Raw genomic sequence first — 24,237 nt, forward strand, 5'->3', positions numbered from 1 at the left:
CTGGGATCCAAGGGAACCCCAAAATCCATCCCAGAGCTCCCTGTGTGCATGTTCTGCACAAAGCCGTCCTGGAAAATGGGATTTGGGATAAATCTGGAACCCCAAATCCATCCCACAGTCCTTTGGGCTGGATCTGCATGAACTCATCCTGAAAAAATGGGGATTTCAGGGGTTCCAGAACCCCAAAACCTATCCCAGAGCTCTGGGTGCACGTTCTGCACGAAGCCGTCCTGCAAAAATGGGGATTTGGGATAAATCTGGGACCCCAAATCCATCCCAGAGCTCTGGGTGAATGTCCTGCACGAAGCCATCCTGGAAAATACGGGGGTTTGGGATAAATCTGGAACCCCAAAATCCATCCCAGAGCTCTGGGTGCACGTTCTGCACGAAGCCGTCCTGGAATAAATGGGAATTTGGGGTGAATCTGGAACCCCAAAATCCATCCCAGAGCCCTGTGTGAATGCTCTGTATAAAGTCATCATGGAAAATGGGATTTGGGATAAATCTGGGACCCCAAAATCCATCCCAGAGCTCTGGGTGTATGTTCTGTATAAAGTCATCCCAAAAAAATGGGATTTAGGGGGGCTCTGGAACCCCAAATCCATCCCAAAGATCCCTGTGTGCATGTTCTGCACGAAGCCGTCCTGGAAAATACAGGGATTTGGGGTAAATATGGAACCCCAAAATCCATCCCAGAGTTCTGTGTGAACCAAGCCATCCTGGAAAAATGGGAATTTGGGAACCCCAAATCCATCCCAGAGCTCTGGGTGAATGTTCTGTATAAAGTCACCCTGAAAAAATGGGATTTGGGAAAAATCTGGAACCCCAAAATCCATCCCAAAGATCCCTGTGTGCATGTTCTGCATGGAGCCATCCTGCAAAAAATGGGGATTTGGGACCCCCAAAATCCATCCCAGAGATCTGCGTGCACGTTCTGCACAAAGCCGTCCTGGAAAAATGGGGATTTGGGAACTCCAAATGGGATTTGGGAGCCCCAAAATCCATCCCAGAGCTCTGAGTGTATGTTCTGTATAAAGTCATCCTGGAAAAATGGAATTTGGGGTGAATCTGGGACCCCAAATCCATCCCAGAGCTCCCTGTGTGCACGTTCTGCACGAAGCCGTCCTGGAAAAAATGGGATTTAGGGGGGCTCTGGAACCCCAAAATCCATCCCAGAGCTCTGGGTGTATGTTCTGTATAAAGTCATCCTGAAAAAATGGGATTTGGGAACACCAAATAGGGTTTGGGAACCCCAAAATGGGATTTGGGAACCCCAAATCCATCCCAGAGCTCTGTGTGAATGTTCTGTATAAAGCCATCCTGAAAAAATGGGGATTTGGAAACCCCCAATGGGAATTAGGGAACCCCAAAATGGGATTTGGGAACCCCAAATCCATCCCAGATGTCTGGGTGCACGTTCTGCACGAAGCCGTCCTGCAAAAATGGGAATTTGGGATAAATCTGGAACCCCAAATGGGGATTTGGGAACCCCAAAATCCATCCCAGAGCTCCCTGTGCACGTTCTGCACGAAGCCGTCCTGGAAAATACGGGGATTTGGGAACCCAAAATGGGATTTGGGAACCCCAAAATGGGATTTGGGAACCCCAAAATGGGAATTTGGGAACCCCAAAAGGGATTTGGGAGCCCCAAACAGGATTTGGGAACCCCAAATCCATCCCAGAGCTCCCTGTGAATGTTCTGTATAAAGTCATCCTGAAAAAACGGGGATTTGGGGTGAATCTGGAACCCCAAAATCCATCCCAGAGCTCCCTGTGAATGTTCTGCACGAAACCATCCTGGAAAATACAGGGATTTGGGAACTCCAAAAGGGATTTGGGAACCCCAAAATCCATCCCAGAGCTCTGTGTGCACGTTCTGCACGAAGCCATCCTGGAAAATACAGGGATTTGGGAAAAATCTGGAACCCCAAAATCCATCCCAGAGCTCTGGGTGCACGTTCTGCACGAAGCCATCCTGGAAAAAATGGGAATTTGGGAACCCCAAAATGGGAATTTGGGAACCCCAAAAGGGATTTGGGAACCCCAAAATCCATCCCAGAGCTCTGGGTGCACGTTCTGCACGAAGCCATCCTGGAAAATACAGGGATTTGGGAAAAATCTGGAACCCCAAAATCCATCCCAGATGTCTGTGTGCACGTTCTGCATGGAGCCATCCTGGAAAAATGGGAATTTGGGAACCCCAAAATGGGATTTGGGAACCCCAAACGGGATTTGGGAACCCCAAAATCCATCCCAGAGCTCCCTGTGCATGTTCTGCACGAAGCCGTCCTGGAAAAATGGGATTTGGGATAAATCTGGAACCCCAAACAGGATTTGGGAACCCCAAACGGGATTTGGGAGCCCCAAAAGGGATTTGGGAACCCCAAATTGGGATTTGGGACCCCAAAATGGAGTTTGGGAACCACAAAAATGGAATTTGGGAACCCCAAAATGGGATTTGGGAGCCCCAAAAGGGGATTTGGGAACCCCAAATGGGATTTGGGAACCCCAAAAGGGATTTGGGAACCCCAAATGGATTTGGGAACCCCAAAATGGATTTGGGAACCCCAAAATGGATTTGGGAGCCCCAAAATGGGATTTGGGAACCCCAAAAGGGATTTGGGAGCCCCAAAATGGGATTTGGGAGCCCCAAAATGGGATTTGGGAGCCCCAAAAGGGGATTTGGGAACCCCAAAATGGGATTTGGGAACCCCAAAAGGGATTTGGGAGCCCCAAAAGGGATTTGGGAGCCCCAAAAGGGATTTGGGAACCCCAAAGGGGAATTGGGAACCCCAAATTGGGATTTGGGAACCCCAAAAGGGATTTGGGAACCCCAAAATGGGATTTGGGAACCCCAAAAGGGATTTGGGAACCCCAAATGGGATTTGGGAACCCCAAAATGGGATTTGGGAACCCCAAAAGGGAATTTGGGAGCCCCAAATGGGATTTGGGAACCCCAAAATCCATTTTTGGGGGAAATTCAGGGATTTTGGGATTCTGGAAGAACTCTGGGATCTGGGGGAACCCCAAAATTCATTTTGGGGGGAAAATTTGGGGATTTTGGGGTAAAATGTGGGGGTTTGGAATAAAATTCCAGGAATTTGGGGGGAAATTCAGGGATTTTGGGATGACTCTGACATTTTAGGGAACCCCAAAATCCATTTTAGGGTAAAATTTGGGGATTTTGCAGGAAAAATTCCAGGATTTTGGGAGGAAAATCCAGGGAATTTGGGGTTCTGGGATAACCCTGGGATTTGAGGAACCCCAAAATTCATTTTTGGAGAAATTTCAGGGATTTTTGGGGAAAATTTCAGGGATTTGGGGGTAAAATTCAGGGATTTTTGGGGTTCTGGGATAACCCTGGGATTTAGGGAAGCCCAAAAACCATTTTGGGGGAAAATTTGGGGTTTTTGGGGCTAAAATTTGGGGGTTTTGGGGTAAAATTCCAGGAATTTGGGGGGGAAATTCAGGGATTTGGGGATGTTTGAGATGACTCTGACATTTTAGGGAACCCCAAAATCCATTTTGGAGAAAAATTTGGGGGTTTTGGGGTAAATTTTGGGGGTTTTGGGGTAAATTCAGGGATTTTTGGGGTAAATGTGGGGTTTGGGGTAAAATTTGGGAATTTTTGGGTAAATTTGGGGGTTTTGGGGTCTCAGCTCACCCTGAGCTCTCAGGGAACCCCAAAATCCGTTTTTGGCGTGAAATTTGGGGGTTTTGGGGTAAATTTTGAGGGTTTTTGGGGTAAATTCAGGGATTTTTGGGGTAAATGTGGAGATTTGGGGTAAATTTGGGGTCCCAGCTCACCCTGAGCTCTGAGGGAACCCCAAAATCGATTTTTGGGGTGAAATTTGGGGTTTTTGGGGTTAAAATTTGGGGGTTTTGGGGTAAATTCAGGGAAGTTTGGGGTAAATGTGGGGATTTGGGGTAAAATTTGGGAATTTTGGGGTAAATGTGGGGGTTTGGGGTGAAATTTGGGGTAAATTCGGGAGTTTTGGGGTAAATTCAGGGATTTTTGGGGTAAATGTGGGGGTTTCGGGTAAAATTTGGGAACTTTGGGGTAAAATGTGGAGTTTTGGGGGGAAATTTGGGGGTTTTGGGGTAAATTCAGGGATTTTTGGGGTAAAATTTGGGAATTTTGGGGTAAATTTGGGGATTTTTGGGGTCCCAGCTCACCCTGAGCTCTGAGGGAACCCCAAAATCGATTTTGGGGGGGAAATTTGGGGGTTTTGGGGGAAATTTTGGGGGTTTGGGGTAAAATTTGGGAATTTTGGGGTAAAATGTGGGGGTTTGGGGTGAAATTTGGGGTAAATTTGGGGGTTTTGGGGTAAATTCAGGGATTTTTGGGGTAAATGTGGGGATTTGGGGTAAAATTTGGGAACTTCGGGGTAAAATGTGGAGGTTTGGGGTGAAATTTGGGGGTTTTGGGGTAAAAGTTGGGTTTTTTGGGGTAAAAGTTGGGAATTTTTGGGTAAATTTGGGGGTTTCGGGGTCCCAGCTCACCCTGAGCTCGGAGGGAACCCCAACATCCCTTTTTGGGGTACATTTGGGGTTTTTGGGGTGAATTTGGGGTAATTTTTGGGGTTTTTGTGCCCCAGCTCACCCTGAGCTCTGAGGGAACCCCAACATCGATTTTGGGGGTTTTTGGGGTAATTTTTGGGGTAATTTTTGGGGTTTTTGGGCCCCAGCTCACCCTGAGCTCTGAGGGAACCCCAACATCCCTTTTTGGGGTGAATTTGGGGTGAATTTGGGGTAATTTTTGGGGTTTTTGGGCCCCAGCTCACCCTGAGCTCTGAGGGAACCCCAACATCCCTTTTTGGGGTGAATTTGGGGTTTTTGGGGTGAATTTGGGGTAAATTTTGGGGTTTTTGTGCCCCAGCTCACCCTGAGCTCTGAGGGAAGCCCAACATCCCTTTTTGGGGTACATTTGGGTTTTTTGGGGGTGAATTTGGGGTAATTTTTGGGGTTTTTGTGCCCCAGCTCACCCTGAGCTGTGAGGGAACCCCAACATCGATTTTTTGGGTGAATTTGGGGTTTTTGGGGTGAATTTGGGGTAATTTTTGGGGTAATTTTTGGGGTAATTTTTGGGGGTTTTGTGCCCCAGCTCACCCTGAGCTCTGAGGGAACCCCCACATCCCTTTTTGGGGTGAATTTGGGGTAATTTTTGGGGTTTTTGTGCCCCAGCTCACCCTGAGCTCTGAGTGAACCCCAAAATCGATTTTTGGGGTGAAATTTGGGGTTTTTGGGGTGAATTTGGGGTAATTTTTGGGGTACATTTGTGCCCCAGCTCACCCTGAGCTCTGAGGGAACCCCAACATCCCTTTTTTGGGGTGAATTTGGGTTTTTTGGGGTGAATTTGGGGTAATTTTTGGGGTAATTTTGGGGTTTTTGGGTCCCAGCTCACCCTGAGCTCTGAGTGAACCCCAACATCGATTTTTGGGGTACATTTGGGGTTTTTTGGGGTGAATTTGGGGTAATTTTTGGGGTTTTTGGGGTGAATTTGGGGTAATTTTTGGGGTTTTTGTGTCCCAGCTCACCCTGAGCTCTGAGGGAACCCCAACATCGATTTTAAGGGTGAAATTTGGGGTTTTTGGGGTGAATTTGGGGTAAATTTGGGGTTTTTGTGCCCCAGCTCACCCTGAGCTCTGAGGGAAGCCCAACATCCCTTTTTGGGGTAATTTTTGGGGTGAATTTGGGGTAATTTTTGGGGTTTTTGTGCCCCAGCTCACCCTGAGCTCTGAGGGAACCCCCACATCCCTTTTTGGGGTAATTTTTGGGGTGAATTTGGGGTAATTTTTGGGGTTTTTGTGCCCCAGCTCACCCTGAGCTCTGAGGGAACCCCAACATCCCTTTTTGGGGTGAATTTGGGGTGAATTTGGGGTGAATTTGGGGTGAATTTGGGGTAATTTTTGGGGTTTTTGGGCCTCAGCTCACCCTGAGCTCTGAGGGAACCCCAACATCCCTTTTTGGGGTGAATTTGGGGTTTTTTGGGGTGAATTTGGGGTAAATTTTGGGGTTTTTGTGCCCCAGCTCACCCTGAGCTCTGAGGGAACCCCAACATCGATTTTTGGGGTAAATTTGGGGTTTTTGGGGTGAATTTGGGGTAATTTTTGGGGTTTTTGTGCCCCAGCTCACCCTGAGCTCTGAGGGAAGCCCAACATCGATTTTTGGGGTAAATTTGGGGTTTTTGGGGTAAATTTGGGGTAATTTTGGGGTTTTTGTGCCCCAGCTCACCCTGAGCTCTGAGGGAACCCCAAAATCGATTTTTGGGGTGAAATTTGGGGGTTTTGGGGTGAATTTGGGGTAATTTTTGGGGTTTTTGTGCCCCCAGCTCACCCTGAGCTCTGAGGGAACCCCAACATCCCTTTTTGGGGTACATTTGGGTGTTTTTGGGGTAATTTTTGGGGTTTTTGTGCCCCAGCTCACCCTGAGCTCTGAGGGAACCCCAACATCGATTTTTGGGGTGAATTTGGGGTAATTTTTGGGGTGAAATTTGGGGTAATTTTTGGGGTTTTTGTGCCCCAGCTCACCCTGAGCTCTGAGGGAACCCCAACATCCCTTTTTGGGGTACATTTGGGATTTTTGGGGTGACTTTGGGGTAATTTTTGGGGTTTTTGTGCCCCCAGCTCACCCTGAGCTCTGAGGGAACCCCCACATCCCTTTTTGGGGTTTTTGGGGTGAATTTGGGGTAATTTTTGGGGTTTTTGTGCCCCAGCTCACCCTGAGCTCTGAGGGAACCCCAACATCCCTTTTTGGGGTACATTTGGGATTTTTGGGGTGACTTTGGGGTAAATTTTGGGGTTTTTGTGCCCCCAGCTCACCCTGAGCTCTGAGGGAACCCCAACATCGATTTTTGGGGTGAATGTGGGGTGAATTTGGGGTAAATTTTGGGGTTTTTGGGTCCCAGCTCACCCTGAGCTCTGAGGGAACCCCAAAATCCATTTTTTGGGATGAATTTGGGGTAATTTTTGGGGTTTTTGTGCCCCAGCTCACCCTGAGCTCTGAGGGAACCCCAACATCCCTTTTTGGGGTTTTTGGGGTAATTTTTGGGGTTTTTGTGCCCCAGCTCACCCTGAGCTCTGAGGGAAACCCACATCCCTTTTTGGGGTTTTTGGGGTGAATTTGGGGTAAATTTTGGGGTTTTTGTGCCCCAGCTCACCCTGAGCTCCGGCTCCTCGAAGTAGTGCAGGGACAGAGTCTTGAGGTCGTGGGTGCCGGGGTCGTACTCCACCACCGAGAGCTGTGGGAACCCCAAAATCATCAATGGCACCCCCAAAATCATCAATGGCACCCCAAAATCATCAATGGCACCCCAACATCATCAATGGCACCCCCAAATGGGGCCGTACTCCACCACCGAGAGCTGCAAAGGCACCCCCAAATCATCAATGGCACCCCAAAAACGGTCAGGGAACCCCAAAATCATCAATGGCACCCAAAAGTCACCAATGGCACCCCGAAATCATCAATGGCACCCCGAAATGGGGTCGTACTCCACCACCGAGAGCTGTGGGAACCCCAAAATCATCAATGAGCACCCCCCAAAATCATCAATGGCACCCCAAAATCATCAATGGCACCCCAACATCATCAATGGCACCCCGAAATGGGGTCGTACTCCACCACCGAGAGCTGTGGGGAACCCCAAAATCATCAATGGCACCCCAAAATCATCAATGGCACCCCAAAATCCCATTAGGGAACCCTGAAATCATCAATGGCACCCCAAAATCATCAATGGCACCCCAACATCATCAATGGCACCCCAACATCATCAATGGCACCCCAAAATCATCAATGGCACCCCGAAATCATCAATGGCACCCCGAAATGGGGTCGTACTCCACCACCGAGAGCTGTGGGGACCCCAAAAATGGGTTAGGGAACCCCAAAAATGGTCAGGGAACCCCAAAAATGGGTTACAGCACCCCAACATCATCAATGGCACCCCGAAATGGGGTCGTACTCCACCACCGAGAGCTGTGGGGAACCCCAAAAATGGGTTAGGGAACCCCAAAATCATCAATGGCACCCCAAAATGGGGTCGTACTCCACCACCGAGAGCTGTGGGAACCCCAAAATCATCAATGGCACCCCAAAAACGGGTCAGGGAACCCCAAAATCATCCCAGGCATCCCAAAATCCCATTAGGGAACCCTGAAATCATCAATGGCACCCCAAAATCATCAATGGCACCCCAAAACCGGTTAGGGGACCCCAAAATCATCCCAGGAACCCAAAATGGGCTCGTACTCCACCACCGAGAGCTGTGGGGAACCCCAAAAATGGGTTAGGGCACCCCGAAAATGGGTTAGGGCACCCCAAAATCATCAATGGCACCCCCAAATCCCATTGGGGAACCCCGAAATCATCCCAGGCACCCCAAAATGGGGTCGTACTCCACCACCGAGAGCTGTCAGGAACCCCAAAATCATCAATGGCACCCCAAAAACGGGTTAGGGAACTCCAAAATCATCCCCAGCACCCCAACATTGAGTTACAGCACCCCAAAGTCATCATTGGCACCCCAAAACCACCCCCAGCACCCTAAACTGGAGTTCTGGCACCCCAGGAATGTTCCCAGCACCCCAAAGGCACCCAGAGCACCCCAACACTGAGATCCAGCACCCCAAAAGGGGTTTGTGGGGTTTTGGGGATTTTTAGTGCTTTTTGTGGGATTTTTTGGGGTTACTTTTAGCTTTTTTTAGTATTTTTCATGGAATTTTTTGGGGTTTTTTTAGTAATTTTTGGTGGGATTTTTTTGTGGGGTTTTTTGGGTTTCTTTAGTATTTTTGGTGGATATTTTTGGGGTTTTTTAGTATTTTTGGTGGGATTTTTTGGGTTGTTTTTAGTATTTTTGGTGGGATTTTTTGGGGGTTTTTGTGGCTTTTTTCAATATTTTTGGTGGGATTTTTTGGGGTTTTTTGTGCGTTTTTTTTGTGGGGTTTTTTGGGTGTTTTTAGTATATTTGGTGGAATTTTTTGGGTTTTTTAGTATTTTGGTGGGATTTTTTGGGGGGTTTTTTGTGGGTTTTTTTAGTATTTTTTGTGGGGTTTTTTTTAGTATTTTTGGTGGAATTTTTTGGGTATTTTTAGTATTTTTGGTGGGATTTTTTTGGGGTTTTCTTTTTGTTTTTTGTGGGTTTTTCTGGTTTTTTTCAGTATTTTTCATGGAATCTTTTTGGGTTTTTTTAGTATTTTTGGTGGGATTTTTTGGGTTTTTTTAGTATTTTTGGTGGGAATTTTTTTGCTTTTTTTTAGTATTTTTGGTGGGATTTTTTTGAGGGTTTTCTTTTTGTTTTTTGTGGGTTTTTCTGGTTTTTTTTAGTATTTTTCGTGGAATCTTTTTGGGTTTTTTTAGTATTTTTGGTGGGATTTTTTTGTGGTTTTTGTGGTTTTTTTGGCCTTTTTTTAAGTATTTTTGGTGGGATTTTTTTTCTTTTTTTAGTATTTTTGGTGGGATTTTTTTGGGGTTTTTTAGTATTTTTGGTGGGATTTTTTGGTTTTTTTTTAGTATTTTGGTGGGGGTTTTTTGTGGTTTTTTAGTATTTTTGGTGGAATTTTGGGGGGGTTTTTTAGTGTTTTTTGTGGCAATTTTTCTGGGATTTTTAGTATTTTTGGTGGGATTTTTTGGGGTTTTTTTAGGTTTTTTGTGGGGTTTTTTGGGTTTCTTTAGTATTTTTGGTGGGATTGTTTGGGGGTTTTTTTTGGGTTTTGTTTTGGGTTTTTTAGTATTTTTGGTGGAATTTTTTGGGTTTCTTTAGCATTTTTGGTGGAATTTTTGGGTTTTTTTAGTATATTTGGTGGGATTTTTTGGGGTTTTTTTAGCTTTTTTTTAGTAATTTTGGTGGAATTTTTTGGTTTTTTTTAGTATTTTTGTGGGATTTTTTGGGGGGTTTTTTAGATTTTTTGTGGATTTTTTGGGGGTTTTTTTTAGTATATTTGGTGGGATTTTTTTGGGTTTTTTAATATTTTTGGTGGGATTTTTTGGGTTTTTTTAGTATTTTTTGTGGGATTTTTTGGGGTTTTATGTGGGTTTTTTTGTTTTTTTTTTAGTATTTTTGGTGGGATTTTTTGTGGTTTTTTTAACATATTTGCTGGGATTATTTGGGGTTTTTTTTAGCTTTTTTTTAGTAATTTTGGTGGAATTTTTCGGGTTTATTTAGTATTTTTGGTGGGATTTTTTGGGTGTTTTTTGTGGTTTTTTTGTGGTTTTTTGGTGGAATTTTTTTGGTTTTTTTAGTATTATTGGTGGGATTTTTTGGGTATTTTTTGTATTTTTGGTGGGATTTTTTGGGGTTTTTTTAGTGTTTTTTGTAGCAATTTTTCTGGTTTTTTTAGGATTTTTTGTGGGATTTTTTGTGGGTTTTTTTGGCCTTTTTTCAGTATTTTTGCTGGGTTTTTTTGGGATTTTTTTCCTCCTTCCCCATTTCCCTTTGCTTTCCCCATTTTTCCCCATTTGTTAGGATTTTTTTGGGGATTTTTTTTCCCTTCCCCATTCCCCTTTGATTTCCCCATTTTTCCCCACATTTGGTATTTCTCAGTATTTTTGCTGGGATTTTTTGGTTTTTCAGGATTTTTGCTGGGATTTTTTTGGGGTTTTTTGTGGGGTTTTTTTGGGTGTTTTCAGTATTTTTGGTGGGATTTTTTGGGGGTTTTTTGTGGGTTTTTTTGCCTTTTTTTAGTATTTTTTGTGAAATTTTTTGGTTTCTTTAGTGTTTTTTGTGGGATTTTTGGGGTTTTTTAGTGTTTTTTGTAGCAATTTTTCTGGTTTTTTTAGGATTTTTTGTGGGATTTTTTGTGGGTTTTTTTTGGGATTTTTAGTAATTTTGGTGGGGTTTTTTTAGTGTTTTTTGTAGCAATTTTTCTGGTTTTTTTAGGATTTTTTGTGGGATTTTTTGTGGGATTTTTTGGCTTTTTTCAATATTTTTGATGGGATTTTTGTGGGATTTTTTGGTTTTTCACTATTTTTGCTGGGATTTTTTTGTGGTTTTTTTCCCTCCCCCATTCCCTTTGCTTTCCCCATGTTTCCCCATATTTGGTATTTTTCAGTATTTTTGCTGGGATTTTTTTGGGATTTTTTCCCTTCCCCATTTCCCTTTGATTTCCCCATTTTTCCCCATTTGTTAGGATTTTTTTGTGGTTTTTTTCCCTTCCCTTTGTCCCTTTTTCCCCATTTGTTAGGTTTTTTTTGGGTTTTATTTTGGTGGATTTGGTTAGTAATTTTTCTGGGATTTTTAGTTTTTTTTGTGTGGATTTTTTGGGATTTTTAGTATTTTTGGTGGGCTTTTTTCACTATTTTTGCTGGGATTTTTTGGGGGATTTTTTTCCCTTCCCCATTTCCCTTTGATTTCCCCATTTTTCCCCATTTGTTAGGATTTTTTGTGGGTTTTTTTGGGATTTTTAGTAATTTTGGTGGGATTTTTTGGGTTTTTTTAGTGTTTTTTGTAGCAATTTTTCTGGTTTTTTTAGGATTTTTTGTGGGATTTTTTGTGGTTTTTTTTTGGATTTTTAGTAATTTTGGTGGGGCTTTTTTAGTGTTTTTTGTAGCAATTTTTCTGGTTTTTTTAGGATTTTTTGTGGGATTTTTTGTGGGTTTTTTTTTGGGATTTTTAGTAATTTTGGTGGGGTTTTTTTAGTGTTTTTTGTAGCAATTTTTCTGATTTTTTTAGGATTTTTTGTGGGATTTTTTGTGGGATTTTTTGCCTTTTTTCACTATTTTTGCTGGGATTTTTCTGGGTTTTTTTTTGCCCTTCCCCATTTCCCTTTGCTTTCCCCATTTTCCCCATTTGTTAGGATTTTTTTGGGATTTTTTTCCTCCTTCCCCATTTCCCTTTGCTTTCCCCATTTTCCCCATTTGTTAGGATTTTTGGTGGGATTTTTTGGTTTTTTTTAGTATTTTTGGTGGGATTTTTTGGGTTTTTTTAGTGTTTTTTGTAGCAATTTTTCTGTTTTTTTTAGGATTTTTTGTGGGATTTTTTGTGGGTTTTTTTTGGGATTTTTAGTAATTTTGGTGGGGTTTTTTTAGTGTTTTTTGTAGCAATTTTTCTGGTTTTTTTAGGATTTTTTGTGGGATTTTTTGTGGGATTTTTTGGCTTTTTTCACTATTTTTGCTGGGATTTTTCTGGGTTATTTTTTCCCTTCCCCATTTCCCTTTGCTTTCCCCATTTTTCCCCATTTGTTAGGATTTTTCACTATTTTTGCTGGGATTTTTTTGGGATTTTTTTCCCTTCCCCATTTCCCTTTGCTTTCCCCATTTTCCCCATTTGTTAGGATTTTTTTGGGATTTTTTTCCCTTCCCCATTCCCCTTTGCTTTCTCCCTTTCCCCCATTTGTTAGGATTTTTGGTGGGATTTTTTGGTTTTTTTAGTATTTTTGGTGGGATTTTTTTAGGGTTTTTTCTGAGTTTTTTGTGGGTTTTTTTAGTATTTTTGGTGGGATTTTTTAGTATTTTTTAGTATTTTTGGTGGGATTTTTTAGGGTTTTTGTGGGATTTTTTTGGGTTTTTTTGGGTTTTTTTAGTATTTTTGGTGGGATTTTTTCGGATTTTTTTGGGGGTTTTTAGTGGGATTTTTTTGGGTTTTTTTGTGGGATTTTTTGGGTTTATTCAGTATTTTTGGTGGGATTTTTGGGGGTTTTTTTGGGTTTTTTCTGTATTTTTGGTGGGATTTTTTGGGGGTTTTTTGTGGTTTTTTTGTGGGGTTTTTTGGGGTTTTTTTGGGGTTTTTTGTGGGTTTTTTCGGGTGTTTTCAGTATTTTTGGTGGGATTTTTTGGGGGTTTTTTGTGGGATTTTTTTGGTTTTTCACTATTTTTGCTGGGATTTTTTTGGGTTATTTTTTCCCTTTCCCCATTTCCCTTTGCTTTCCCCATTATTTAGGATTTTTCAGTGTTTTTGCAGTCCCACCTTGGCGTGGCTGAAGCTGAGCAGCAGCGCGTCGCGCTTTTTGGGGGTTTTTTGTGGGATTTTTTGGGTTTTTTCACTATTTTTGCTGGGATTTTTCTGGGGTTTTTTTTCCCTTCCCCATTTCCCTTTGATTTCCCCATTTTTCCCCATTTGTTAGGATTTTTGGTGGGATTTTTTGGTTTTTTTAGTATTTTTGGTGGGATTTTTTTAGGGTTTTTTCTGAGATTTTGTGGGTTTTTTTAGTATTTTTGGTGGGATTTTTTAGTATTTTTTAGTATTTTTGGTGGGATTTTTTAAGGTTTTTGTGGGATTTTTTTGGGGTTTTTTTGGGTTTTTTTAGTATTTTTGGTGGGATTTTTTCGGATTTTTTTGGGGGTTTTTAGTGGGATTTTTTTGGGTTTTTTTGTGGGATTTTTTGGGTTTATTCAGTATTTTTGGTGGGATTTTTGGGGGTTTTTTTGGTTTTTTTCTGTATTTTTGGTGGGATTTTTTTGGGGTTTTTTTGTGGTTTTTTTGTGGGGTTTTTTGGGGTTTTTTTGGGGTTTTTTGTGGGTTTTTTTGGGTGTTTTCAGTATTTTTGGTGGGATTTTTTGGGGGTTTTTTGTGGGTTTTTTGGCTTTTTTCACTATTTTTGCTGGGATTTTTTTGGGGTTTTTTTTGCCCTTCCCCATTCCCTTTGCTTTCCCCATTATTTAGGATTTTTCAGTATTTTTCCCACCCACCTTGGCGTGGCTGAAGCTGAGCAGCAGCGCGTCGCGCTTTTTGGGGGTTTTTTGTGGGTTTTTTTGGTTTTTTTTAGTATTTTTGGTGGGATTTTTTGGGGGTTTTTTTGGGTTTTTTCAATATTTTTGGTGGGTTTTTTTTGCGGGTTTTTTTTGTTTTTTTAGTATTTTTGGTGGGATTTTTTGGGGGTTTTTGGGGTTTTTTTACTATTTTTGGGGTTTTTTTCTGGGTTTTTTCTGGATTTTTTAGGATTTTTTGTGGGATTTTTTGGGGTTTTCTGGCTATTTTTTAGTATTTTTGGTGGGATTTTTTGGGGGTTTTTTTGGGATTTTTTGGGGTTTTTTGTGGGATTTTTTGGGTTTTTTTTAGTATTTTTGGTGGAATTTTTTTCGTTTTTTTAGTATTTTTGGTGGGATTTTTTGGGGGTTTTTTAGCCTATTTTTGAGTAATTTTCGTGGAATTTTTTGGCTTTTTTTAGTATTTTTGCTGGATTTTTTTGTGGATTTTTTTCCCTTCCCCATTTCCCTTTGCTTTCCCCATTTTCCCCATTTGTTAGGATTTTTTGGGATTTTTTTCCCTTCCCCATTTCCCTTTGATTTCCCCATTTTTCCCCATTTGTTAGGATTTTTTGTGGGTTTTTTTGGGATTTTTAGTAATTTTGGTGGGATTTTTTGGGTTTTTTTAGTGTTTTTTGTAGCAATTTTTCTGGTTTTTTTAGGATTTTTTGTGGGATTTTTTGTGGGTTTTTTTTGGGATTTTTAGTAATTTTGGTGGGGTTTTTTTAGTGCTTTTTGTAGCAATTTTCTGGTTTTTTAGGATTTTTTGTGGGATTTTTTGTGGTTTTTTTTTGGGATTTTTAGTAATTTTGGTGGGGTTTTTTTAGTGCTTTTTGTAGCAATTTTTCTGGTTTTTTTAGGATTTTTTGTGGGATTTTTTGGTGGGATTTTTTGCCTTTTTTCACTATTTTTGCTGGGATTTTTTGGGGATTTTTTTTCCCTTCCCCATTCCCCTTTGCTTTCCCCCTTTCCCCCATTTGTTAGGATTTTTGGTGGGATTTTTTGGTTTTTTTTAGTATTTTTGGTGGGATTTTTTTAGGGTTTTTTCTGAGTTTTTTGTGGGTTTTTTTAGTATTTTTGGTGGATATTTTTTCCTTTTGTTAGTATTTTTGGTGGGATTTTTTGTGGTTTTTTTGTAGGTTTTTGTGGGTTTTTTAGCCTTTTTTCACTATTTTGCTGGGATTTTTTTGGGGATTTTTTTCCCTTTCCCCATTTCCCTTTGCTTTCCCCATTTTCCCCATTTGTTAGGATTTTTTTGGTTTTTTTTTCCCTTCCCCATTTCCCTTTGATTTCCCCATTTTTCCCCATTTGTTAGGATTTTTTGTGGGTTTTTTTGGGATTTTTAGTAATTTTGGTGGGATTTTTTGGTTTTTTTAGTGTTTTTTGTAGCAATTTTTCTGGTTTTTTTAGGATTTTTTGTGGGATTTTTTGTGTTTTTTCTGGCTTTTTTCACTATTTTTGCTGGGATTTTTCTGGGATTTTTTTCCCTTTCCCCATTTCCCTTTGCTTTCCCCATTTTCCCCATTTGTTAGGATTTTTGGTGGGATTTTTTGGTTTTTTTTCGTATTTTTGGTGGGATTTTTTGGGGTTTTTTTGGGGTTTTTTTGTGGGTTTTTTTAGTATTTTTGGTGGGATTTTTTGGGTTGTTTTTAGTATTTTTGGTGGGATTTTTGGGGGGTTTTTGTGGCTTTTTTCAATATTTTTGGTGGGATTTTTTGGGGTTTTTTGTGGGTTTTTTTTGTGGGGTTTTTTGGGTTTTTTTAGTATATTTGGTGGAAGTTTTTGGGTTTTTAGTATTTTGGTGGGATTTTTTGGGGTGTTTTTTGGGGTTTTTTGTGGGGTTTTTTGGGATTTTTAGTATTTTTGGTGGGATTTTTTGGGGTTTTTTGGGGTTTTTTTGTGGGTTTTTTCTGGTTTTTTTTAGTATTTTTGGTGGGATTTTTAAGCATTTTTTTAGTATTTTTGGGGGGTTTTTTAGTATTTTTTGTGGGTTTTTTGGGGTTTTTTTCAGTATTTTTGCTGGGATTTTTTTGGGATTTTTTCCCTCCCCCATTTCCCTTTGCTTTCCCCATGTTTCCCCATTATTTAGGATTTTTCAGTGTTTCCCACCCACCTTGGCGTGGCTGAAGCTGAGCAGCAGCGCGTCGCGCTTTTTGGGGGTTTTTTGTGGGTTTTTTTGGGGGTTTTTTCACTATTTTTGCTGGGATTTTTTTGGGATTTTTTTCCCTCCCCCATCCCCTTTGCTTTCCCCATGTTTCCCCATGTGTTGGTATTTTTCAGTATTTTTGGTGGGATTTTTTTGGGATTTTTGTGGGGTTTTTTGCCTTTTTTCAGTATTTTTGCTGGATTTTTTGGGGTTTTTTTCTGTTTTTTTCTGGGTTTTTTAGGATTTTTTTGTGGGATTTTTTGGTTTTTTTAGCATTTTTTTAGTATTTTTGGTGGGATTTTTTGGGGTTTTTTTGGGTTTTCTGCGGGTTTTTATAGTATTTTTGGTAGGAATTTTTTGGGTTTTTTTAGTATTTTTGGTGGGATTTTTTGGGTTTTTTTTTTGGGGCTTTTTTGGGTTTTTTAGTATTTTTGGTGGGAATTTTTTGGGTTTTTTTAGTATTTTTGGTGGGATTTTTGGGGGGTTTTTTGGGGTTTTTTGTGGGTTTTTTAGCCTTTTTTCAGTATTTTTGGTGGGATTTTTTTGGGGTTTTTTGTGGGATTTTTTGGGTTTTTTTAGCATTTTTTCAGTATTTTGCTGGGATTTTTTGGGGATTTTTTGAGTTTTTTGTGGGTTTTTTTTGGCTTTTTTCACTATTTTTGCTGGGATTTTTTGTGGGATTTTTTTCCCTTCCCCATTCCCTTTGCTTTCCCCTTTGATTTTTCCCCATATTTGGTATTTTTCAGTATTTCCCACCCACCTTGGCGTGGCTGAAGCTGAGCAGCAGCGCGTCGCGCTTTTTGGGGTTTTTTTGTGGGTTTTTTCAGTATTTTTGCTGGGATTTTTTTGGGGATTTTTTTCCCTTCCCATTTCCCTTTGCTTTCCCCATTATTTAGGATTTTTCAGTGTTTTCCCTGCCCACCTTGGCGTGGCTGAAGCTGAGCAGCAGCGCGTCGTGCTTTTTGGGGGTTTTTTTGTGGGATTTTTTGGGGGTTTTTTCACTATTTTTGCTGGGATTTTTTTGGGGATTTTTTTTCCCTCCCCCATTCCCCTTTGATTTTTCCCTATATCAGGTATTTTTCAGTGTTTTTGCAGTCCCACCTTGGCGTGGCTGAAGCTGAGCAGCAGCGCGTCGCGCGGGGGCCCCCCCAGCCGCACGCTGCCCATGGACATCACGTTACCGAACAGCGAGAAGGAGGCGCCGAGCTCCAGCCGCTCCCGCTGCGCGCGGGTTCTGGGGGGGAAAGGAAAAGATTGAGGGGTTTTTAGGGGTTTTTTGAAGGTTTTTTTGGGGATTTTTTGGGTTTTTTTGGGGTTTTTTGGGGTTTTTTTGGAGGATGTTTTGGTGTTTTTTGGTGTTTCTTAGGGGATTTTTTTGAGAATTTTTTGGGTTTTTTTGGGGATTTTTTTGGATTTTTTTGGTGGTTTTTTTAGGGCTTTTTCTGAGGGATTTTTGGGGGGTTTTTTTGAGATTTTTTTGGGATTTTTTGGGGGTTTTTTGGGGATTTTTTGGTGGTTTTTAAGGGCTTTTTCTGAGGGATTTTTGGGGTTTTTTTGGGCTTTTTTGGATTTTTGGGGCTTTTTTGAGGTTTTTTTTGGTTTTATTAGAGTTCTTTGGGGGGTTTTTCTGGAGGTTTTCTGGGTTTTTTGGGGATTTTTTTTGGGTATTTTAGGGATTTTTTGGAGGTTTTTGGGGGTTCTTTGGGTTTTTTTTGAGGGGGTTTTTTGAGGGTTTTTTTGGGGGTTTTTTGGGTTTTTTAGGGTTTTTTGGGGAGTATTTTGGGGTTTTTTGAGGGTGTTTTTGGAGGGTTTTTGGGGGATGTTTTGGCATTTTTTTGGGATTTTTTGAGATTTTTTGGGTATTTTTTGGGGATTTTTTTTGGATTTTTGGTGGATTTTTAGGCTTTTTCTGTGGGATTTTTGGGGGTTTTTTTTTGGGGTTATTTTGGGGCTTTTTTTGGAGGTTTTTGGGGATTTTTTGGGGGTTTTTGTGAGGTTTTTTTGGGGGTTTTTTTGGGGTTTTTTGGGGTTTTTTTGGGGAGGATGTTTTGGCGTTTTTTTGGGATTTTTTGGGTATTTTTTAGGGGATTTTTTTGAGGATTTTTTGGGTTTTTTGGGGATTTTTCTGGGGGTTTTTGGGGGCTTTTTGAGGTTTTTTTGGAGGCTTTTTGGGTTTTTTTGGGGGTTTTTTGGAGGTTTTCTGGGTTTTTTGGGGGGTTTTTTGGGGGGTTTTTAGGGGATTTTTTGAGGGTTTTTTGGGGTTTTTTGGGGTTTTTTTTGAGGATTTTTTGGGGTTTTTTGGTGGGTTTTTTTTGGGGGTTTTTTTGGAGGATGTTTTGGTGGGAGGGATTTTTGGGGTTTGAGATTTTTCTGGGATTTTTTTGGGGATTTTTTGGTGGTTTTTTTAGGGCTTTTCCTGAGGGATTTTTGGGGGTTTTTTTGGGATTTTTAGGGCTTTTTTTGAGGATTTTTTGGTGATTTTTTGGGGTTTTTTGGAGGTTTTTTGGGGGGTTTTTTGGGGTTTTTTTGAGGTTTTTTGGGTTTTTTTGAGAGATTTTTGGGGTTTTTTTGGATTTTTTGGGGATTTTTTTTGGATTTTGGTGGATTTTTAGGGCATTTTCTGAGAGATTTTTTGGGGCATTTTTAGGGGGTTTTATGGGTTTTTTAGGATTTTTTGGGATATTTTTTGGTGTTTTTTGGGGTTTTTTCGGAGGGATTTTTGGGGTTCTTTTGGAGGATGTTTCAGCGGTTTTTTTTTGGGATTTTTTTGAGATTCTTTTGGGATTTTTTTGGGGATTTTTTGGCGTTTTGGGGGGATTTTTTGGGGATTTCTTGAGGGTTTTTTGGGGGTTTTTTGGGGTGTTTTTAGGGGATTTTTTTGGAGGATTTTTTGGGGGTTTTTTTGGGTTTTTTTGGGGATTTTTTGGTGGTTTTTCGGGGATTTTTTGGTGGTTTTTTTGGGTTTTAGGGGGTTTTTTGGGTTTTTTTTTAGAGATTTTTTGGAGGTTTTTGGGGGTTTTTTTGGAGGTTTTTTGGTGGTTTTTTGGGGTTTTTTTTTTAGGGATTCTTTGGGGATTTTTTGGTGGTTTTTCTAGGGCTTTTTCTGAGGAATTTTTGGGGATTTTTGGGGGTTTTTTTTGTTTTTTTGGGGTTTTTTGGGTTTTTTCTTGGATTTTTTGGTGGTTTTTTTACGACTTTTTCTGAGGGATTTTTGGGGATTTTTGGGGGATTTTTTTGAGATTTTTTGGGGATTTTTTTGGGGATTTTTTTGGTGGTTTTTTAGGGCTTTTTTTGAGGTTTTTTTGGGTTTTTTGGGGTTTTTTTTGGGCATTTTTGGAGGTTTTTTTGGGGTATTTTGGGGCTTTTTTGGAGGATGTTTTGGCGTTTTTTGGGGGGGGATTTTTTGGGTATTTTTAGGGATTTTTTTGAGGATTTTTTGGGATTTTTTGGTGGTTTTTTTAGGGCTTTTTCTGAGGGTTTTTTGGGGTTTTTTTTGGGCTTTTATGGGGGTTTTTTGGGGGGGTTTTAGGGGTTTCTTTTGGGGTTTTTTAGGGTTTTTAGGGGTTTTTTGGAGGGTTTTTTTGGTGTTTTTCGGGGGTATTTTTGGGGGTTTTTTGGGTTTTTTTGGGGATTTTTTGGGGCATTTTTGGGGCATTTTTTGGTGGTTTTTTAGGGCTTTTCCTGAGGGATTTTGGGGGGGTTTTTTGGATTTTTTTGGGATTTTTCTGGAGGTTTTTGGGGGTTTTTTGGGGTTTTTTGGGGTTTTTTGGAGGGTTTTTATGGTGTTTTTAGGGGATTTTTTTGAGGATTTTTGGGGGTTTTTTTTGGGTTTTTTTGGGGGTTTTTGGGGTTTTCTTGAGGGTTTTTGTGGTTATTGGGGTTTTTTTTGGAGGTTTTGTAGGGTTTTTTCTGAGAGATTTTTGGGGTTTTTTTGGGTTTTTTGGGGGTTTTTGGAGGTTTTTTGGAGGGTTTTTTTTGGTTTTATTGGGTTTTTGGGGGGTTTTTCTGGAGGTTTTATTGGGGGGTTCTTTGGGTTTTTTGGGGTTTATTTAGGGCTTTTTTTGGAGGGTTTTTGGGGGGGGTTTTGGGGTTTTTTTAGGGCTTTTTTTGAGGGGTTTTTAAGGGTTTTTTTGGTTTTTTTGGGAGGTTTCTTTGGGATTTTTTTTGGAGGGTTTTTGGGGTTTTTGGGGGGGGTTGGGGTATTTTTGTGGCTTTTTTTACAGTTTTTTGGGGTGGTTTTCTTGGGTTTTTTAGGGGTTTTTGTTGGTTTTTTGGGGATGGGTTTTTTTTGGGTTTTTTGGAGGGTTTTGGGGTTTTTTTGGGGGTTTTTGTGGGGGTTTTCTAGGGGTTTTTTGGGGTTTTTTTTGGGATTTTTTGGGCTTTTTTGGAGGTTTTTATTTGTTCTTTTTGGGGGGAGTTGGGGTTTCTTTGGTTTTTGGGGGGGTTTTTTTGTGTTTTGCGGGGGTTTTTTGAGGTTTTTTTGGGGTTTTGGGGGGTTTCTTTTGGAGGATGTTTTGGCGTTTTTTTGGGATTTTTTGGTGGTTTTTTTAAGGGCTTTTTCTGAGGGATTTTTGGGGTTTTTTTGGGGATTTTTTTGGGATTTTTTGGTGTTTTTTTAGGATTTTTTGGGGATTTTTTGGGGTTTTTTTTGGAGGTTTTTTGGATTTTGGGAGATTTTTTTGGTTTTTTTGGGGGTTTGTTGGTTTTTTTTCTGGGTTTTTTTGGGGGGTTTTTTTGCAGCTTTTTGGGGTTTTTTGGAGTTTTTTTTGGGGGGTTTTTGGTTTTTTTTGTTTTCTTTGGGGGTTTTTTAGGCTTTTTGGAGGGGTTTTTTGGGCTTTTTGGGGTTTTTTGGGGCTTTTTTTGTTTTTTTGGGTTTTTTTTGAGTTTTTGGGGTTTTTGGGGGGTTTTATCAGGGCTTTTTTGGGGTTTTTCATGGGCTTTTTTGGAGGTTTTTTAGGGTTTTTTGGGGGTTTTTTTGAGGTTTTTTTTGGGTTTTTGGGGGTTTTTTTTGGTTTTTTGGGGTTTTTTAGGTTTTGTTGTGTTTTTTGGGGTTTTTTTTTGGGTTTTTTAGGGCTTTTTGGGGTTTCTTGGGGCTTTTTTTGATTTTTTTTTTGGGGTTGTTTGGGGTTTTTTTGGGTTTTCTCAAAGCTCTGCACGGCCAAAATTGAGAATTTCAATATTTGGGGTTTTTTTGGTGGGTGTGGAGTTCAATGTAATGAATGTAATGAATGTAATTAATGTAATTAAAGTAATTAATTTGGGGGTTTTAGGGTTGATTGGGAGGAAATGGGGGAGATTGGGGAGGGTTTGGGGAAGGGGCTCAAAAAGGGGAAAATCAACACAAAAAAGGGGAAAATTGGCCCAAAATGGGAGAAAATCACCCCAAAAATGGAGAAAATCACCCCAAAAATGAGAAAATCAGCCCAAAAACAGAGAAAATAAACCCAAAAAAGGGGAGAAATTGTCCCAAAAATTAAGATATCACCCTAAAAAAGGGGAAAATCAATGCAAAAATCAGGAAATCAGCCCAAAAAGGGAGGAAATCATCCTAAAAATGGGGAAAATCAATCCCAAAAATTGAAATTGTCCCAAATAAGGGGAAAATCACCCAAAAAAGGGGGAAATTCACCCTAAAAATTGGGGAAATTCAACCCAAAAATGGGGGAAATTCAACCCAAAAATGGGGGAAATTCACCCTAAAAATGGGGGAAATTCAACCCAAAAATGGGGGAAATTCAACCCAAAAATGGGGGAAATTCAACCCAAAAATGGGGGAAATTCACCCAAAAATGGGGGAAATTCACCCAAAAATGGGGGAAATTCACCCTAAAAATGGGAGGAATTCACCCAAAAATGGGGGAAATTCAACCCAAAAATGGGGGAAATTCACCCCAAAAATGGGGGAAATTCACCCAAAAATGGGGGAAATTCACCCTAAAAATGGGGGAAATTCAACCCAAAAATGGGGGAAATTCACCCCAAAAATGGGGGAAATTCACCCAAAAATGGGGGAAATTCACCCTAAAAATGGGGGAAATTCACCCCAAAAATGGGGGAAATTCACCCTAAAAATGGGGGAAATTCAACCCAAAAATGGGGGAAATTCACCCTAAAAATGGGGGAAATTCACCCAAAAATGGGGGAAATTCACCCTAAAAATGGGGGAAATTCAACCCAAAAATGGGGGAAATTCACCCTAAAAATGGGGGAAATTCAACCCAAAAATGGGGGAAATTCAACCCAAAAATGGGGGAAATTCAACCCAAAAATGGGGGAAAATCACCCAAAAAATGGGGGAAATTCAACCCAAAAATGGGGGAAATTCAACCCAAAAATGGGGGAAATTCACCCTAAAAATGGGGGAAATTCAACCCAAAAATGGGGGAAATTCACCCTAAAAATGGGGGAAATTCAACCAAAAATGGGGGAAATTCACCCTAAAAATGGGGGAAATTCACCCCAAAAATGGGGGAAATTCACCCTAAAAATGGGGGAAATTCACCCTAAAAATGGGGGAAATTCACCCCAAAAATGGGGGAAATTCAACCCAAAAATGGGGGAAATTCACCCTAAAAATGGGGGAAATTCAACCCAAAAATGGGGGAAATTCACCCTAAAAATGGGGGAAATTCACCCTAAAAATGGGGGAAATTCAACCCAAAAATGGGGGAAATTCAACCCAAAAATGGGGGAAATTCACCCTAAAAATGGGGGAAATTCAACCCAAAAATGGGGGAAATTCACCCTAAAAATGGGGGAAATTCAACCCAAAAATGGGGGAAATTCAACCCAAAAATGGGGGAAATTCACCCTAAAAATGGGGGAAATTCAACCCAAAAATGGGGGAAATTCACCCTAAAAATGGGGGAAATTCAACCCAAAAATGGGGGAAATTCAACCCAAAAATGGGGGAAATTCACCCTAAAAATGGGGGAAATTCACCCTAAAAATGGGGGAAATTCAACCCAAAAATGGGGAGAAATCACATCAAAATGAGAATTATCCAAAAAGAGAAAATCACCCCAAAAAAGGGAGAAAATCACCTCAAAAATGGGGAGAACCTCCCCAAAAAAAGGGGAAATTCAGCCAAAAAAGGAGAAAATCACCCCAAAAAATGGGAGAATTATCCCAAAAAATAAAAATATCACCCCCAAATGGGAGAATTATAAAAAATAAGAAAATCACCCCAAAAAATGGGAGAATTATGGAAAAAAAGAAGAGAAAATCAGCCCAAAAATGGCAGAATTATCCAAAAAGTGGAGGAAATTGCCCCAAAAGTGAGAGAATTTTATGAAAAAAGGAGGAAATTCCCCCTAAAAATGGGAGAATTATGAAAAAAAAATAGAAAATCACCCTAAAAATGGGAGAATTATAAAAAAATTAGAAAATCACCACAAAAAATAGGAGAATTATGGAAAAAAGAAGAGAAAATCACCCCAAAAAAATGAGAGAATTGTGCAAAAAATGAGGAAATCAGGCAGAAAAAAAGGGAAAAATAATCCCCAAAATGCAGGAAATTCCTCCAAAAATTCCCAAAAAATCCCAAAAATTCCCCCAAAAATTCCCAAAAATTCCCAGAAATTCCCAAATTCCCAGAAATTCCCAGAAATTCCCAGAAATTCCCCAAATTGCCAGATGGAGTCACTCACCCCCATTCCTGTCAGCTTTTCCTGGGGCCTGGGAGGGAAACAAAGAAATGGAGCCGTGAGCACAAAGGGAAATGGGGAATGGGGAAAAATGGGGAAAATGGGAAAAAATGGGAAAAATGGGAAAAATGGGAAAAATGGGAAAAATGGGGAAATGGGGAAATGGGGAAATGGGGAAAAATGGGGAAAAATGGGGAAATGGGGAAATGGGGAAATGGGGAAAATGGAAATGGGGAAATGGGGAAATGGGGAAAATGGGGAAATGGGGAAATGGGGAAAATGGAAATGGGGAAATGGGGAAAAATGGGGAAAAATGGGGAAATGGGAAATGGGGAAATGGGGAAAATGGGAAATGGGAAAATGGGGAAAATGGGGGAATGGGGAAATGGGGAAATGGGGAAATGGGAAATGGGGAAATGGGGAAATGGGGAAATGGGAAATGGGGAAATGGGGAATGGGGAAATGGGGGGAAATGGGAAAATGGGGAATGGGGAAAAATGGAGTAAAATGGGAGAAAGGAAAAGGGAAATGGGGGAAAAAGGGGGAAAATGAAAAAAAATGGAAAAATGGGGAAAATGGGGAAAAAGGGAAAACAACTGTAAAATGGGAGAAAGGAGAGAAATGGGGAAAATGGGAAAAAAGGTAAAATAGGAGAAAGGGGAGAAACGGGGAAAAGGCGGAAAAGGGGAAAAGGGGAAATGGGAAAAAAGGGGAAAATGGGGAAAAGGGAAAAAATGGGGAAAAGGGAAAAACTGTAAAATG

The 24,237-nt window shown here is 40.6% G+C and overlaps 1 protein-coding gene across 1 annotated transcript in view; it reads right to left on the reverse strand.

The window, feature by feature from the left end:
- CPSF1 (cleavage and polyadenylation specific factor 1) overlaps positions 1–24,237 on the reverse strand; it is a 168,648-nt gene that overhangs the window by 136,942 nt on the left and 7,469 nt on the right. The window contains 3 exon segments of the mRNA XM_074558745.1: positions 7,160–7,240; positions 16,931–17,063; positions 23,475–23,506. Of these exon segments, the coding sequence (XP_074414846.1) occupies positions 7,160–7,240; positions 16,931–17,063; positions 23,475–23,506 (246 nt within the window).

The sequence above is a fragment of the Zonotrichia albicollis genome, chromosome 1, assembly GCF_047830755.1.
Source record: "Zonotrichia albicollis isolate bZonAlb1 chromosome 1, bZonAlb1.hap1, whole genome shotgun sequence".
NCBI lineage: Eukaryota > Metazoa > Chordata > Aves > Passeriformes > Passerellidae > Zonotrichia > Zonotrichia albicollis.